General features: G+C 49.5%; 1 protein-coding gene across 3 annotated transcripts; it reads right to left on the bottom strand.

Annotated features, from left to right (window-relative positions):
* Window positions 1-7: 7 nt before the first annotated feature.
* On the bottom strand, window positions 8-17,693 carry LOC132475548 (oxysterol-binding protein 1-like). Of its 3 annotated transcripts, none has more exons than XM_060076734.1 (15): window positions 16,907-17,322; window positions 16,551-16,724; window positions 16,178-16,386; window positions 15,594-15,768; window positions 15,228-15,339; window positions 14,113-14,296; window positions 12,444-12,561; window positions 12,002-12,059; window positions 11,724-11,888; window positions 10,493-10,738; window positions 8,283-8,403; window positions 8,010-8,113; window positions 5,943-6,038; window positions 4,355-4,560; window positions 8-424 (listed from the first exon to the last, which is right to left on the bottom strand). In XM_060076734.1, exons 2-15 carry the CDS (start codon window positions 16,685-16,687, stop codon window positions 148-150), a joined length of 2,208 nt encoding a protein of 735 aa, XP_059932717.1. In that variant the 5' UTR covers window positions 16,688-16,724; window positions 16,907-17,322; the 3' UTR covers window positions 8-147. The 3 variants fall into 3 exon arrangements, with proteins under 3 accessions (XP_059932717.1, XP_059932714.1, XP_059932716.1); XM_060076731.1 differs by lacking the exon at window positions 16,907-17,322 and adding an exon at window positions 17,332-17,693 and having other exon boundaries at window positions 9-424; XM_060076733.1 differs by lacking the exon at window positions 16,907-17,322 and adding an exon at window positions 17,375-17,693 and having other exon boundaries at window positions 9-424.
* Window positions 17,694-17,847: the final 154 nt, after the last annotated feature.

Here is a 17,847-nt window from a genome sequence, read left to right as displayed (position 1 = left end):
CAGGTACAGAGTGTTGTTTTGGAGAGAAATGCTGAATAAACGCTGCATGTTTTCAACCTCAAAAACAATCGTGATTTCAATTTTCACCAAAATAATCGTGATTATAATTTCTTCCATAGCCGAGCAGCCCTGCTAGGGACCGCCACTTTAAGAAAAAAAATTAAAAAGGCGGGGTCTCTCACCAGTACCCTCCTCCGATTGGCTGGAGGTGCGCAGGCTGGCGGCCTCGCGCTCCCGCTCGCGGCGCACGCTGCGCTGCTTCTCCTCCAGCCGCTGCTTCTCGGCGTTGGCCTCGTCCCAGCGGCCCGCCTCCATCAGCCGCTGGTCGGGCCGCTGCCGGCTGTCCGTCGGGGCCACGCCCTCCTCCGCCTCGTTCAGCGTCAGAGCCAGCTCCGTGAAGAAGTACATGGTCTCCGCCCGCTCCCTGTAAGGCAAGGAGGCGACTTTATTGATATATAGCACTTTTCATGCACAAGCCAGACTCAAAGTGCTCCACATATAAACATTGTCATACAATAAAATCAATTAATAGAAAACATATGCAATTTTTATTTACAGTAAGGCAAAGTTAAAAGAGCATTTTCGAAAGTGCAATGTGTTAAAAAAGAAAATAAAGGTAAAGTTAAAAAGGCCTTTTTTGTTTGTGCAATGTATTTAAAATGTAGCTGTAGTGGGGGGGGGGGGGGGGGGGGGGGGGGGGTTGGGTATCGTTTGGGTTTTATCCGATACCAGTGCTTACTCTGTACTTTTTAAACGGTTCCGGTGCTAAAACATATGCTCCCACTACTTTAAATGACTTCAAATGACTACTTCATTATTTGTAATAATAATTGTTTGACACTTCACTGCTAGGTATGGGTGCGCTTTTGTTAGCAGCAAACAGAAAGTATCTTCATTCAAAAATCTCTGAAATGTATTTGATGACAAAGAGGCCACCTTAAACTTGAACATAATAAAACACAACCAAACATGCATACGAAAGATGTTCTGCATGAAAGGGGAGCAATTTCTAGTTTCTGATTAGACAAAAGAAACAGCAATGTGAACAGCGTCTGGGAATTTAATCCTCTGATCTGGATTCAGATTCTTTACTCCTCTAAGTGGAGGGCATCTGTCACCAGATGTATATCCATCCAGTGAGCGCACGAGACAAGCACCGACATATTGAACTCCTCCATAGACCTGAGGCGACCTCGTTCATCTCCTCCTCCTTCATCTTCGACTCCTTTCTCCTCCTCTTTATTCACCTCCTTCATCTTCTACTCCATCTCTTCCTCCTCCTCCTCCTCCTCCTTCATCTTGTACTCCTTTCTCCTCCATCTACTCCTTTCTCCTCCTCCTCTTTATTCTCTTCCTCCTTCATCTTCTACTCCTTCATCTCTTCCTCGTTTGGGTTTTATCCGATACCAGTGCTTACTCTGTACTTTTTAAACGGTTCCGGTGCTAAAACATATGCTCCCACTACTTTAAATGACTTCAAATGACTACTTCATTATTTGTAATAATAATTGTTTGACACTTCACTGCTAGGTATGGGTGTGCTTTTGTTAGCAGCAAACAGAAAGTATCTTCATTCAAAAATCTCTGAAATGTATTTGATGACAAAGAGGCCACCTTAAACTTGAAAGAATAACAATAGAAATAGTTAACATAATAAAACACAACCAAACATGCATACGAAAGATGTTCTGCATGAAAGGGGAGCAATTTCTAGTTTCTGATTAGACAAAAGAAACAGCAATGTGAACAGCGTCTGGGAATTTAATCCTCTGATCTGGATTCAGATTCTTTACTCCTTGAAGTGGAGGGCATCGGTCACCAGATGTATATCCATCCAGTGAGCGCACGAGACAAGCACCGACATATTGAACTCCTCCATAGACCTGAGGCGACCTCGTTCATCTCCTCCTCCTTCATCTTCGACTCCTTTCTCCTCCTCTTTATTCACCTCCTTCATCTTCTACTCCATCTCTTCCTCCTCCTCCTCCTCCTTCATCTTGTACTCCTTTCTCCTCCATCTACTCCTTTCTCCTCCTCCTCTTTATTCTCTTCCTCCTTCATCTTCTACTCCTTCATCTCTTCCTCGTCCTCCTCATTCTCCTCCTCCTCACTCTCATCCTCCTTACTCTCCTCCTGCTCCCCCTTACTCTCCTCCTCCTTCATCTTCTACTCCTTTCTCCTCCTCCTCCTCCTCCTCCTCCTCCCCCCCCCCCCCCCCCCCCCAGGTTCGGCGGGGCCCATGAAGGGCGTGGCGAGCGACGACGCCGAGTTCTTCGACGCCATGGAGGCCCTGGAGTTCAGCACCGTTCCCGCCGACCCCCAGTTCCACAAGTCAGTGTAGACTTATACGCGCCGTATTAATTCCCAAGTTTTTAAAATAAAATAAAGTTATTTGACGCGAAAAAGCGACTCTGTAATTGGTTTTGAACAGATAGTTTTGGATGCATGCATTGGCTTTGAGTTTGTTTGTTTGTTACTTTGAAATCACATGCGCTTGCAACACACACACATGTTCGTTCATTCATTCAGGAAGGCACCCACTACAACCCGCCGATCGTCAATCAAAACAACATCAAGTAAGTGATGCCGCAGCACGTTGACAAATCCGTCCCGAGTCTCGAGGCTTCCATAGGCTTTATGGTTTGTATGTTACTGACTGGAATTCAGTACGATTAATTTATTTTTAATTTAACTATTTTAATCAATAGTTAAATAAAGAAGTTTATAATATCAATTAATCTCAACACATCAGCCTGGCCTAAAGGAAAGAGCAGTTTTTATGTTGACTGCTTCAAATGTTGTGTTGGTCATCCTAAAGAATGATTTATTTATTTTTTTGTGAATAATACACATCATAAGGAACTCAATAAATTAAATTAAATCGCATTCGCAATATTGGTCAAAATAATTGCCGTTCAATTATTTCCCCAAATCGTTCAGCCCTAAGTCGTACCATTCGTGTTTAGAAGCGCAACATTGAAAAGGGTCCCATCTGAAACAGCGTCGCGCAGCGTTCCGATGGCGAAAATATAAAATATTCTTGACTGACCACCGATTGAAACCGGTTAACCGATCAGATTAAAATATGCCATTTCAAATAGCAGCCATTTCGAGCCGTGCCAGCCGGCTGCTATTTCGTAACTCTGCTTATCTCACACACACACACACACACACACACACACACACACACACACACACACACACACACACACACACACACACACACACACACACACACACACACACACACACACACACACACACACACACACACACACACACACACACACACACACACACAGTGAGAGGCAGTGGCTCTAACCGCGGCACGACCCGTATGTGAATCTGCAGGTTGACCGTGTGTAGAGCGCGGGCTCGAACGCCCACAATGGTCTGAGAGGGCGCGGACCTCGTTGAGACCCTGGCCCGGGATTCACCAGGGGCCAATCGGAAGAGGGCAGCGTTAGGAGCTCATTGGAAACATTGCCGCGGCTCATTTAAGAAAATGACAGCTCCGAAGAGACGCCGCTAACCCTAACCCAAGATTGATCGGTTAACGTTGATACGGTCAACCATCGGTCAAACGGTCATCGGATAACAATCCCTAGTTCCGAACGTTGTGTAATCCAATACACCGGTATGAAAAAAATCCTGTGTGTGTGTGTGTGTGTGTGTGTGTGTGTGTGTGTGTGTGTGTGTGTGTGTGTGTGTGTGTGTGTGTGTGTGTGTGTGTGTGTGTGTGTGTGTGTGTGTGTGTGTGTGTGTGTGTGTGTGTGGAATGCAAATAAGTATTATTGAACTATATTTAAAATACAAATATTGTTAAACATTATTCTTAAAATAAATTCAGTAAGTTATAAATGAATACATTTAACTCCACACAACACACAATCAGAATGACGCGGGGGGGGGGGGATTAGGTAGAGAGAGATGAGATGTATATGGAACTCCGGTCCACAGCTTAACCCCAGCTAGAGGTTTACTCCCGCCCAAGCCCACGCCTCTTAAATGAAGGTTAAAGGTCAAAGTTCAGCGACCTACCACGCGTTTTCTTTTTAGCAAACCCATCATCACCTCTGGCTCGCTGCTCATTGGCTCACACAGACGGATGACGCTCGCTGCTCATTGGCTCACACAGACGGATGACGCTCCGTTAAAAAACTAAGACGGTGTCACCAAGTGTACCATTCCGTGGTACACCGTTTCCGTCTCCAAGGGTTCCAAGTGGCACTTCGAACACGTCAATAAAAACATATACCTGCAGTAATATATATCACCGCAGGCACTCGGAAGTGTCTCGAAGCGGCAATTAACCAAAAATAAAGTGCACGAGCACATTAAGGTGCACACTCACGGCAGGGGGTTCTTGTGCCAGATCTCGCGGGCCTTCAGCGTCTGGTAGACGGTCTTCTGTCTGGCCTCGGCGGCGCCGTTCTCCCCGGCGCCGCTGCTGCTGCCGCGGCTGCTCTGCATGACGCGGGAGAACTCCATCTTCTCGTCCCAGGTGCCCGACAGCACGTAGTGGGCCTTGCCGTCCTTGTCCGTCACCAGCCCGGTCACCTGGGGGAGGGGGGGGGGGGGGGGGGGGGGGAGAGGGAGAGGAGTGGGCTTAAAGGTTAGAGCCCGACCGATAAAGGATTTTTAAGGCCGATGCCGATACAAATATCTGGTGATTTAGAAATCCGATATTCAGATATATATTTTAAAAAAAATCCAGAAACGCGTAACAAAAGATAGGTTATATGTAGTTATTTTTGCCCTCACTAAAATAATAAGGTAATGCAGTTTAAATCTAAACTTTATTTTATTGTTTAATTGTCGCAACAGAAGCGTCGAGGCCGCAAGATCTGTGATTGGCCCGCTCACTAAAACCCGACGCAGAACCAAAAAAAGATCCCGACTGCGTCGAAGCGTATGCATGGTCATTGCGTTGCGTCGAAGCGGAAGCATAACTGAGCCTTCAGGTAGAGCGGGTTGATTTATAAGCGGATGGATCGTAGTTCGAGGCCCAGCGTGTCGAGGTGTCCCTGAGCAAGACTCCCAACCCCTGACTGCTCCCGCCCGGCTGGGTGTCGCCGTGCGTGGTTGACTCCGCCGTCGGTGTGTGAATGTGGGTATGAACCATTGGATAACAGCATCTGCCAAATTGCCTGAATGTTAATGTAAGAGACCAGGTCCACTGTTACATTTCATCTTCTTGCCTCACCAAAGTCAACAGGGACGAGTGTCGCGTACCGTACTAAAAATAGTTATTATAATTAAATCAATATTATGTTATACGCATGTATTGCCTCGGTTGGAATCAATTCCTTATAAAAAAAAAGAAAGAAAAAAAAGAAAATCCCGTCCGACTTGTTTCTTGGAAAACACGTGGTATTATGGGGCAAGAAGTAAGAACACTCTGTCTGACTTGAAATAAATAAATAGCTATTTGTTGAAAAGAAGCTTCTGGAAGAAGTCTAGTTTATGCATACAGACAAGGAACATCGCAGGGCCACAAAGCCAAACAGAGGCGTCATACCATTTTTAGTATCTTCAACAAGCTCGTACTTTAAAATATCCTGGATGATCTCTACTCAATGCTGATCGATAGGGATTTTAAGAATGTTAAGAATAAAATGACACCCTGATAACGATATTTTCTACAACTAACATAAAAGGACGTCCATCCCGTACCTCTCAGATTGTTTACAAGAATAGTACTTCCCATTCCATTCTCCAAACCAGGCCAGCCGAGCTGGTCTAACCCACATGGTTTCCCCGCCAGTTTCACAGACAGATCACTGTCTGCACTAAATATTTGACTGGCACGCCCCGGGGGCAGTGGAACGCAGAAGTCGGAACACAATAATAATGCGTTGGCATGTCGACGACAGCACGCGAACATTACTGTAAAGAGGCAAGATTGAGGAAGCCTGTGAAGAAGACAAAGTGAAACGCACCTTCCTCGCCACGTCTCTGGAGAAGTAGCTGTAGGGGGCGAACTTCAGGTGGCATCGGTCGCCGGTGGTGTGGTTCACCACGTCGATCTCCCCCGACTGGAGAGAGACAGACAGAGTGGAGGGATGGACAGAGGGAGAGAGACAGAGGGAGACAGACAGAGACAGACAGAGACAGACAGAGACACAGAGAGACAGAGAGAGAGAGAGAGAGGGACAGGGGGAGAGAGACAGAGGGAGACAGACAGAGACAGAGACAGAGACAGAGAGAGAGACAGAGAGAGAGAGAGAGAGAGAGAGACAGAGAGAGAGAGAGAGAGAGGGACAGAGGGACAGAGGGAGAGAGACAGAGGGAGAGAGACAGAGGGTGAGGGACAGAGGGAGAGAGAGGGACACAGAGACAGAGAGACAGAGGGAGAGAGACAGAGACAGAGACAGAGAGACAGAGACAGAGAGACAGAGGGAGAGAGACAGAGGGAGAGAGACAGAGGGAGAGAGAGGGTGAGAGACAGAGGGAGAGAGACAGAGGGAGAGAGACAGAGGGACAGAGACAGAGAGACAGAGGGTGAGAGGCAGAGGGAGAGAGAGACAGAGAGACAGAGGGAGAGAGACAGGGAGACAGACAGAGACAGAGACAGAGGGAGAGAGACAGAGGGAGAGAGACAGGGAGACAGAGACAGAGACAGAGGGAGAGAGACAGAGGGAGAGAGACAGAGGGAGAGAGACAGAGGCAGAGAGAGACAGAGGGAGAGAGACAGAGGGAGAGAGATGGACAGAGGGAGATATACACAGAGAGACAGAGGGAGAGAGGGTGAGAGAGAGAGGCAGAAAGATTGGAGAGATGGACAGGGAGAGAGAGAGATCAGACCATCAATCCTACTTTCACTTTTGCATCCAAGTCCTGTCTAGCGCCCCGCCATGTCTCAGCGACTCATTGGGGAGGAGCGGGTCAGACTGTGTCTCGTCTCTCTCTGTGTAACAATAGCCGCGTTTACATGGCACATCTGATCCGCATAGATCTCTATGCGGCATAGATCTGTTCCTAAAATGTGATCCGAATGTACTGTATACATGACAGTAACAAAAGTGTCCGTTATGTCTCTCGCGCACACCTGACACATCTCTGGACCGGCGGCAACATAATGGACAATTAGGCATTTGGCATTGTGAATTGGATTTGAATGAAAGCACAGCAGGAGAGAGCTTTTCTCTGCCTGCTCCTTCAATTAAGAACGAGGAGGACAGCAAAAAGTCAATTTCTTGTCCGATCTTTACATTTACCCCCACCTCCAAGCGGACATTTGTCTCCTCGAAGGTCCAATTGCGAACTACTTCAGTTCCCATCTCTCTAAGTTAAGAAGTATTTTAACGTTCAGCCTGCAAAAGTACTAGTAGTAGCCTACTCATTTACAGTTATCTCGGACGCGCGCGGACACTACGATACGCGAACACGTCATTAATAAACACAAATTGCCTGTCGCTAAGTAACCGGACACGCTTACCTGACTACTTACGGAGTGGTAACAAAGACGTGAATCAGGCAATAAATCCACTTTCCTTGACAGCGGTCAAGTTCGGTGTGCATAAAAGTACAGACGGAGCTCAGTGGACAAATTGCGAACTACTGCAGCTAAACCCCAATCTATTCGGAATAAGTGTATACATGTAGATTAAAACGGACTACACCACCTCTTCTATTCGGCATAGAATTCTATGCCGAACAGATAATTGTATTCCGAATGAGGCGTATATATGATCATTTACTATTCCGCATAGAAATCTATGCGGATCAGATGCGTCCATTTAAACGCGGCTTATGTGTGTGTAATTGTGTGATTGTGTAAGAGTGTGTGATTGTGTAAGAGTGTCTGTGAGTGTGTGAGTTCATCAAGTCTGGCTCTCTGCCATGTCTCAGCGAAGAAGGGAGGGGTGGGTCAGACTGTGTAATTGTTTGTGTCTGTCTGTCTGTCTGTCTGTCTGTCTGTCTGTCTGTCTGTCTGTCTGTCTGTCTGTCTGTCTGTCTGTCTGTCTGTCTGTCTGTCTGTCTGTCTGTCTAATGCGTGTGCCCACCTGGTCGATCCACAGCTTGCCCACGATGATGTTGTGAACCGTGGTGGTGACCTTCTTCCAGGTGTAGTGATTGTCGCCCTTCTCAAAGATGGCGTGGATGGTTCCTGGTGGGGACACACTCATTAGTTTGAGGGGGCGCTGTTCACAGAGAGCACACGGTAGGCACGACCACGCCTGGGCTATTTGAAGCAACCATGGAGATGTCATAGTGCACATGATCCAATAAAGTGACACACACACACACACACACACACACACAATGGGTGCGTTTACCTAGGGGCATGATGGAGATGTATTTGCCCCTGAACTTGCTGGCCACGGTGATCTCCTGCCGCAGCGTCCAGCCCCGGCTAGAGATCACGTGGTGCGCGGCCGCCGGCGGGTGGTGGCTCACCTGGGCGACAACGACAGACCGCAGCGACATCAACAACCAATCACCACGGCAACACAGAGAAGGCACAAATACATAAGGAAGACGAGTCGCGCTCGTTGATCGAGATAAGCTTAAGGCGAAAAAATAACCTGCAAATAACGCACACGCACACACACACGCACGCACACAGCTCATCCCACCTTGCCGACATCTCACAATACCAGTTCCCCCACTGGGCGGTTTCGCCAGAGGTCGGGTCGCGCAGTGTTTTCTTTGTCTACGTGCCGTCCGTTAAAGTGTGACGGGCTGGCAGCAGAGAGCTCCTTTCTGAGAATTCACTGGAGACAGAAGGCATTCTTCCAAAAGCCCTGGCTTTGTACCCTGTTCCGCCACATCTCAAGGTGCCAACAGACACCATGGGCCAGATTACCGCAAAAAAAAAAGAACTCCTCCACCCCCCCCCCCCCCCACACACACTAAAGAGAAACCCATTTCTCATCACACCTGCAACGGGACATTTGTTCCTGCCATCTCCTCGCGTGCTATGGCAACCATGTCAGCTTTGCGTGCACTGCCCTCTAACCAGTGGCAGTGGGTCATTAGAGGCCGCCCCCCCGTGAAATATTCACTTGACTATATCTGCCAACTATTGATCAACTATTATCAATACAAAACAAATCAACAAAAATACATAGCGTTTATCCTCGGTTAATTGTGTGACATGCTTGTCACTGCCAGCAACCATTTAAATGCGTCTGAACGTCAATGATCTGGGCTAGGCTAGTTATTGGTCATTTGAAATAAAGCCCTCCTCCAAGTCAGGAGCGCCGGCCACGTTGAAGTCAATGTAAGCTCGCTAACTTTTACCTGTCTATCAAGCAGAGACAGCTTTTCATTGGCGCAAGAAAATTCGCCATCGGGTCACACCAGTGTGCGCCCCGGGCCAATGGTATCGCTTTTCTTTTTTGTTATCACCACATGATTGGACAGTTCAGCGAATCAATCAAATAGGCTACCTCCCTCAGCAGCATTCACGCAACACAACTACATGTAGAGGATAGATAGATCGCTAACTAGCAGAGAGTTGTAAGCACTTTCCACCCTGTTCAGTGGCGGAATTGGACTCCCCAAGCAATGTTATACTTAAAAGGAGCAAGTAAGTTACATATTAATTTAGTCTTTCGGCCTATAAATAAAAGGAAGCAACTGTCCCATATTTCTAACTGCATTTGAAGTAGACATTGAGAGTGAGACTCACAAAAAATGGACGCTATAGGACAGTGATCATGAATTGTCTCAATATCAGAATAACAACAATGGGTCAAATAGCAATGGCTGGTGGAATGGCCATGAAGTAGGTCTGTATATGCAGGGTAGTGGCCATCCCCAAAATGCACCAGAATACAGGAAATCAAATCTATTAAATTCAATTTTTTTATGGGGGGGGGGGGGGGGGGGAACCCCAAACCCCCTGTCTATTACTGTGCCCCACCAACATTTTTGATCACCAGCCGCCACTGCCTCCAACGCTGCTACTGTATTGGTGTACACTGCCCCCTGCTGCTGCTAAGGTGTATTTCCATATGAATGTTCACAATGGGACATGTACAGGCATTTGAGGAGGCCTGCTCTGGCCAACACGATGCTTCTCCTTGATCTTCCCATGGTCTTTAGACTTTAAGTGGTAAGCCCACATATTTTTACGGATTAAACCAATAGTATGTTGAGAGAATTGGCAAAAAAAGATATCTCCTGACTCATCATAGTCCTGTACATAAGTCTGAATTGCCCTGCTCTGAATATAGGCGTTAAGGTTGAATCTTTGTTTTTAAGAAGAGTTAGAATTCTACCGCATTCAAAGTTTGACAGTTAATGCCATTTTTAGTACCAAATTCCGCGAAACCGTCCAGGATTTCAGCATCTTTTAAACAATAGGGGCCTACCAATACGAACACTTTCAGGTAAACGAAAAAGCCGCGTGTGCAAACATTGCAAAAAAGACCAAGGACGCCCTCGAGATGAATCTACCGTGTAACCAAACGGTGAATCGGCACTCCATGAACCGACTTTCACAGACAAGCTTAACCCCCCTCTCCCCTCTCGCCCCCACCTGCTCGCAGAGGGAGCGGTAGCCACTCTCCCGGCCGCGGTCCAGCTCGTAGGTCTCCTCCAGCAGGGGGTTGAAGGGCTTGCCCGTGCGGTGCACCGTGGTGGAGTAGGAGGAGACGGAGAAGGCCGCCACGTAGCACAGCTGCTCCAGGGCGCTGCCGCACTTGGCGCCCTTGTCCAGCAGCTCGTGGTACTCCAGGTCCTCGGAGAGCCGCTGCAGCATGGAGATGGGCTCGTTGAAGTTCACCTGAGGGACGGAGAGAGGACAGGGTGGGTGGGTGGGTGAGGGAGGGAGGGAGGGAGGGAGGGAGGGAGGGAGGGAGGGAGGGAGTGGAGGAGAGGACGAGAGAGGGGAGAGAGGGAGGCGAGAGAGAGGGGCGAGAGGGAGGCGAGAGAGAGAGGGGCGAGAGGGAGGCGAGAGAGAGAGAGGCGAGAGGGAGGCGAGAGAAAGAGGGGCGAGAGGGAGGCGAGAGAGAGAGAGGAGAGAGGGAGGCGAGAGAGAGGGGCGAGAGGGAGGCGAGAGAGGCGAGAGAGAGAGGGGTGAGAGAGGGGTGAGAGAGAGAGGGGCTAGAGAGAGGGGGGGGCGAGAGAGAGAGGGGGGGGCGAGAGAGAGAGGGGGGGGCGAGAGAGAGAGGGGGGGGGCGAGAGAGAGAGGGGGGGGCGAGAGAGAGAGGGGGGGGCGAGAGAGAGAGGGGGGGGCGAGAGAGAGAGGGGGGGGCGAGAGAGAGAGGGGGGGGCGAGAGAGAGAGAGGGGGGCGGGAGAGAGAGGGGAGGGGAGAGACGGATAGGAGAGAGAAGAGACGGAAGAGAGACAGATCGAGAGACGGATAGAGACAGGAGACAGGGAGCGATGGAGACAGAACAGAAGACAAGGACAGAGAAGACGGGAGAGTTAAGATTGGTAGAAACGCAGTGCAATCATCACAGCAGCAAAATTAAGAAAATAAATGGAAGGATGAACAACTGTACATGTACGTCGCAGTTAACAGATTACAATAGGAAAAAAACTTGCTTGCTAGAAATATTGCGCATACGGGTGCGGTCCTTAATTGCAGGCCATTAGCAAATGATTACCACACAACCCTCATCGGACCACAACACACAACTTCTCCCAGAAGTAGAACAACAGGGGCGAACGCGGATGCGTCATTCATCTCTGCCTTCAGACACACCCATCGTTAACTCAAAGAGCGCCACACGGGGGGGGGGGGGGGACTGACTGACTGACTGACCGGCATGGGGATCTTGGACAGCTCCTTGCCGATGCAGTTCTTCATGATGCTCCAGAGGTTCAGGGAGTAGTTGGGTTTATCCGGGATGCGGCTGCGCCTCTTCTTCACCGGAACCAGGTCCAGCGACGGCGAGTCCTGGTTGGCCGAGAGGGGCTCCTCGTTGAGCTGTGGACCAATCAGAGGGCAGGGTTTTAGTGTGACCCACGCAGCCGGTGAGAGGCCATAGAATCAGGGTGGGAAGGGTGGGAGGGGGGGGAGGGAGGGAGGGTGTTACCTACCGACTGGTCGTCTGAACCCATTTCACTGTTGAAGCCGCTGACGTTACTGCTAGAGCGTCTTCAGGGGAAATAACAAAACAACAACACGTTTTGGGGTTTATACTCAATTTAGAACAAACGGTACACATCAGGCCCACGAATAGCGAAGACGAGGTCATCCGAGGATATACTTGTGATCAGAATCTAGGCCACCGTGAAAACACGAGGAGGAAACGGCCTCTCCAGGAAATAAACACCTAAACGTGTGACTGAACGTCTTGCCTAAACCCTGGCATTGTGAGCGGGCTTAAGATCTCCTTTAGATCTTTCACTTTGGCGGCTGGCCGAGCGACCGCTTGCATCTAAACCCGTCTCAGAGGGGGTGGCGTCAACGTGCGTCTAAACACGTCTCGAGGTGGGCGGGGCGTGGGGGTGAGGGGGGCGAGAGGGGGTCTACACTGACTTGTGGAACTGGGGGTCGGCGGGAACGGTGATGAACTCCGGGGCCTCCTCCATGGCGTCGAAGAACTCGTTGTCGTCGTCGTCGTCGCTCGCCTCGCCCTTCCCGGGCCCCGCCGAACCTGGGGGGGGAGGAGGAGGAGGAGAAGAATGAGGAGGAGGAGATGATGAAGATGGAGGAGAAAGGAGTAGAATAAGGAGGAGGAGGAGAAAGGAGTAGAAGATGAAGGAGGAGGACTTGAAGGAGGTGGAGATGAACGAGGTCGCCTCAGGTCTATGGAGGAGTTCAATATGTCGGTGCTTGTCTCGTGCGCTCACTGGGTGGATATACATCTGGTGACCGATGCCCTCGACTTCAAGGAGTAAAGAAGCTGAATCCAGATCAGAGGATTAAATTCCCAGACGTGGCCTCGCTGTTCACATTGCCGTTTCTTTTGTCTAATCAGAAAGCAGTTAAGTGTCGAGCAATTATTATTAAAACTAATGAAGTTGTCATTTGAAGTCTTTTAAATTAGAGGGAGCATATCTATTGATCTGACCATGACCACTTTCTAGAATGTGTTCAAAATGGCGAGAGCAGGCAGAGAGACAGCTATAATCACGTCTGTAGCCAAAGCAAACAGAGACTCGAGCGGACGCACCGAGCTTGACTGCTGATGGGAGGCGGGCCTCCAGCTCAGCTGATAACAACTGAATGGTCGGAAGGCCTGCAGGCCCACCAAAATCAAGGCCATTATGGCCTGATTCAATCACCCTGCCTGTTGCCTTGAGCCCTATCTGGAGAGCGATTTACATGAGCGGGAGGGTCCGTCTCGCTTGACAAGACGCAGACTCTGTGTAACAACATTCACATGTTTACACATACAATTAACAATGTTTGCACGGGGCAAATAAAACCTCTCTGATGAATGTTGACTTTGTATTGCTTCCATTTCATTTCGTTGTGTGGACACATAACATATCAATGCAAGACAGATCGGAGCAGGAGAGAATGCGACAGAAACTGTGTGAGAGAGACAGAGCGAGCGACAAGACAGCAAAGAGCAAGAGACAGAGAGCAAGATAGCACCAGAGAGAGAGCGAGGAACAAAGATACAGAGAGGGCGAGACAGAGAGCGAGACAAGAGAGCGAGAGAAAAGGGAGTGAGAGACGAGAGCGAGAGACGCAGGAGAGCGAGAGATAAGGGAGTGAGAGACGAGAGAGCGAGAGACGCAAGAGAGCGAGAGAAAAGGGAGTGAGACGAGAGAGCGAGAGACGCAAGAGAGCGAGAGAAAAGGGAGTGAGACGAGAGAGCGAGAGACGCAAGAGAGCGAGAGAAAAGGGAGTGAGAGACAAGAGAGCCAGAGACGCAAGAGAGCGAGACGCAAAAGAGCAAGAGAAAAAGGGAGTGAGAGACAAGGGAGCGAGAGACGCAAGAGAGCGAGAGACACGAGACAGAGCGAAAGAAAACGAGAGCGCTAGAGACAGAGAGAGCAAGGCGAGATAAAAAAAAGAGATAGAGGCTGAGGGCGAGACAGAGAGCAAGATAAAGGAGAGACAGAGGCAAAGGGCGAGACAGAGCGAGAGACAAGAGAGCGGGATACCAGCGACAGAGAAAGGAAGCACGACCGACCGGGAGCGAGCGCGAGAGACAAGAGCCATGGTCAGGGCCGACCGGTGAGGGCGGGCCTACCCTTGCTGTCCAGCGTGGCGTTGGACTGCGAGTTCCCGCGGAAGGCCCGCTCGAGGTTGTTGTGCTGCTTGGCCAGCTGCTCCAGGGTCTCCTCCAGGCGGATCCGCTGGTCGCGCTCCGCCTGGAGGGCCTTCTGCCACCGCTTGCTGTGGGCCTGCGACAGCGCCAGGAAGTCCCGGCACGCCTGCGCCCACCAATCACAACCGTTAGCCACGTGTCCGGAGTTCACCTCGACTCTGCAGACTCTGCCTCCCCCCCTCCCCCTAACCCACCCACACCTCTTAGAAGTTTTTTGTACGTCCTGGCACTTAAAAAATAGTGCTTAGCGTCTTATCCTAGCTTTCTTTGTTGTGTACGGGGAATGGGTTAACCCAGTAATCGTTAGTGCTTGGCACTTGGTTCTATGAACATCCTTACTTTACCGAGAGCGAAATACATTGTTTCTCCTTCTTCTGAAAAATGTAATAATAATAAGAAGAATTCATTATATTTATATAGCGCTTTTCAATGACCCAAAGACGCTTACAGAAGGGGGGGACCTAACTCACCACCACCAGATGTACTTATTGTAAGTCGCTTTGGATAAAAGCATCTGCTAAATGCCCTAAATGTAAATGTGACGTCTGTGTGTGCGGTGAGCATTCAGTCCACGTTTTTTGTCTTTTTGCGTCCAGAGAACCAAAACAATATGTACAGGTGTAGCAAGGATAGCTAATGCTGCGCATACACGCCGTTTATCGCTGTTGACTTATCTCTTTATCGTCTTACCTTGGGATAAACGGAGGACATTCAAAGGTGAATTTCCAGATAACGAAACAAGGTTTTCTTGAAGGACCAAATTGATTTGGGCAGAGAAAAATAAAAAAGGGCTACGTCCACTTGGATTTGAGAAACAAAGCGAGGGCTACAGAGAACACGCTGCGTCGCAGGTCTGAAGTCAGCAGAGCCTGATTGTGCTGAGCACGCCTTTAAACCCAACCTGCCCTGTGTGTGACCCGATACCCAAATCCTACGGCAGTAGTTTAAAATGCAGTCTTGGAAGAGAGGCCAGCCACTTGAGAAAACTGCTGACCTATATATAGATGGGGATGGCGGGGGGGGGGTCGTGCACTCACATTAATCATGGCGTTGGAGGTAATGCGAAACAGCGTGGCTCTCTCAGTGACCTGTCGAATCTTGTCGCCGGCCTCTCCAGTGAGACGTAGGCTGTCCAGCTCCGACAAAGATCTGAAGACAAATGTACGAGTCTCATTAGGGACGTCCTATGGTCCCCGCTATGTATATATGATGCATCTCCACATACGCACAGAGACACAAACCGAACACACACACAGAGACACAAACCGAACACACACAAACCGAACACACACAAACCGAACACACACACACACAAACCGAACACACACACACACACACACACACACACACACACACACACACACACACACACACACACACACAGAGAGAGATCTGAAAGGAACCTCTGGAGGGCGGAGCCGTGCTTGGAGATGAGGTCATTGCACGTGCTCAGATCCTCCACCTTGCTGGCCAGGGTGCGCAGCGTGGACTGCACCTCGGAGTTCTGCGACGCGGCGGCGGCGCTCTGCCCGTGGGGCGCGGGGGGGCAGGACAGGGAGAAGTCGTCGCCGGAGTCGTCTGCGGGAGTGCGGGCGATCGGAAGAGGAAATGAGGAAGAGGACCACGACGTCCGGCCGTGGCGGGGCCACGTTAGGGCGCCTTTGGTCGTTAGGGTTCCTCCAATTTTGCTTGCTTCAGACGTTTAGAGAAAGGCCCCGTTTCCCTTTTAGGTGAGTCATCGCATAACGAGGTTACACGAGTGTTATGGTCCGCCTCAGCTGACTAGTGCATGCGAGTCAGACGTTGAATATTTATAGACAAACAGGTTTGGCGTAAGTGAACGCAGTGTGTGTGTGTGTGTGTGTGTGTGTGAACGTGTTTGTATAGGTGAAAGTGTGTTTGTGTGTAGGACAAGGCCTTTCCCTCGCAGCCTCGACCTGCGTGCGTGTACACGTCGCTCTCTGAGGGACAACAAGGCCTTCCCTACCTGACTCAGCCTGCATGCGGGCCGCCTTGGCTTTGGCCAGCTCCAGGGCTGTGATCCACCGCTGGCGCTCCACCTCGCAGCTGGCCTTCAGGTGGTAGGTCTGCGTGCCGCCGTTGGAGATGACAAAGTTGCAGGCGTCGTCCACCGCGATGGAGGCCGTCGCCAGGTTGATGGTGCCCCGGCACGTGTGCCCCATTTCGGCCTGGGTCCTGGGTCGCCGTAAAGGAACCGTTAAATACCGTTGACCTCAAGAGGGTTAGCGATATAGTCCCCCGTCCCAACTCGTCAAATGTGTACCTTGGGTCAAACTCACAAAATCAAAAAAAAAAAAAGATGAAATGCTGAAAAGGTGTGAGCTACAGCTGTTGCTCACCTGTAATATGACAACAGTCCATTGCTCAGAACGAACCACCGCCGCTGATAACCTTTGATATAATTGGTCCATTTGAACACCCAGCCTTTGTATGTGTCGCCGGCTGGAGTGGGAGTTGGGGGCTTCGGTTCCGACATCACTGCCCCCAGGTATTATAAAGACAGGTTGGGGAACCTTTGATAAAGAAACACATTTTACATATGAGGAGGTAACAGGTTCCGAGTAATAGGGCCATTTGACACAGGAGACATGAACATGACAGGAGGCTTTTGACGGCCCATTATCGACCAGTGCACTTAAGACGAGTCAAAAGGGTAAGGATCGGTATTGATTAGTATACTATATAATGCATTTACCAGTACTGTCCCTGTAACACAAATGGAGTTGAAGTATTAACCAAGTGCTTCTGTTCTCTCAAATATGGTTAAAACGTACACATCGATGCTCGTTAGTTACTCGTAATACATGGTTATTGGTTTCTCTCATACTAGACCACAACATCTTTAATAAAGACCGAGTGGACTTTAAACAGTGTGTCATCCATTACAGAGACGATGTAGCCTTATACTTGAATGAAGTCGCTATTGATTGTAACGATGTGTCAACGCAAGCAGTCGTGGTAGAAAACACACGAATGACCTTTACTTCAACATCAGCCAAAGTTAACAAGTGCCGATTAAACACCCGCTATCGCTAGAGATTTGTAAAAGTTATCCGACGTTTCAAATCCATTGCTAGCTTCCCTGGCTAGCCTCCCTCCTCCTGGCCCAGCGCTGTTTACCTTGACGTGTCCGTAATGTGAGCTCAGGCCCAGCGCTGTTTACCTTGACGTGTCCGTAATTCGAGCTCAGGCAACCAGGCACCCGGTGAAGGCACGGCTAACTTTGACACCCATAGGCTAGCTAGCTCATCGGCGAACACTGCACGGATCAAATCGACCACTTGGAGGACAACTGTCATAAGGCGTCCGCCGACATGCACCGCGACGCCTCGGGTCGGAAGGAATCGCGTTGAACACGAATTTCCTAAGACAAACACACAGAACAGTGCGCAATGGTACAACCTACATGCTAGCTAGATCTAACTATGCTAATGTTAGCTCGGCTACACCCGGTGCTCGACTATTCCGCCCGGGCTGGAAACCGACCGTCAGCTTTAGGTTCCGCGTCATCATCATCCTAACCGGAGCATTGAGATCCAAAAGAGACTGTAATAAAGACCTTTTTTTATTTTACAATAAATTGTAGAAAAAGAGCTCCCGTAATACGTAGTCATTTTAAAAACGAATTCGTACATT

This window comes from Gadus macrocephalus, chromosome 17, assembly GCF_031168955.1.
Source record: "Gadus macrocephalus chromosome 17, ASM3116895v1".
Taxonomy (NCBI): domain Eukaryota; kingdom Metazoa; phylum Chordata; class Actinopteri; order Gadiformes; family Gadidae; genus Gadus; species Gadus macrocephalus.
Note: the sequence above shows the minus strand (reverse complement) of the source record. Positions and strands in the feature narration are given on the sequence as shown.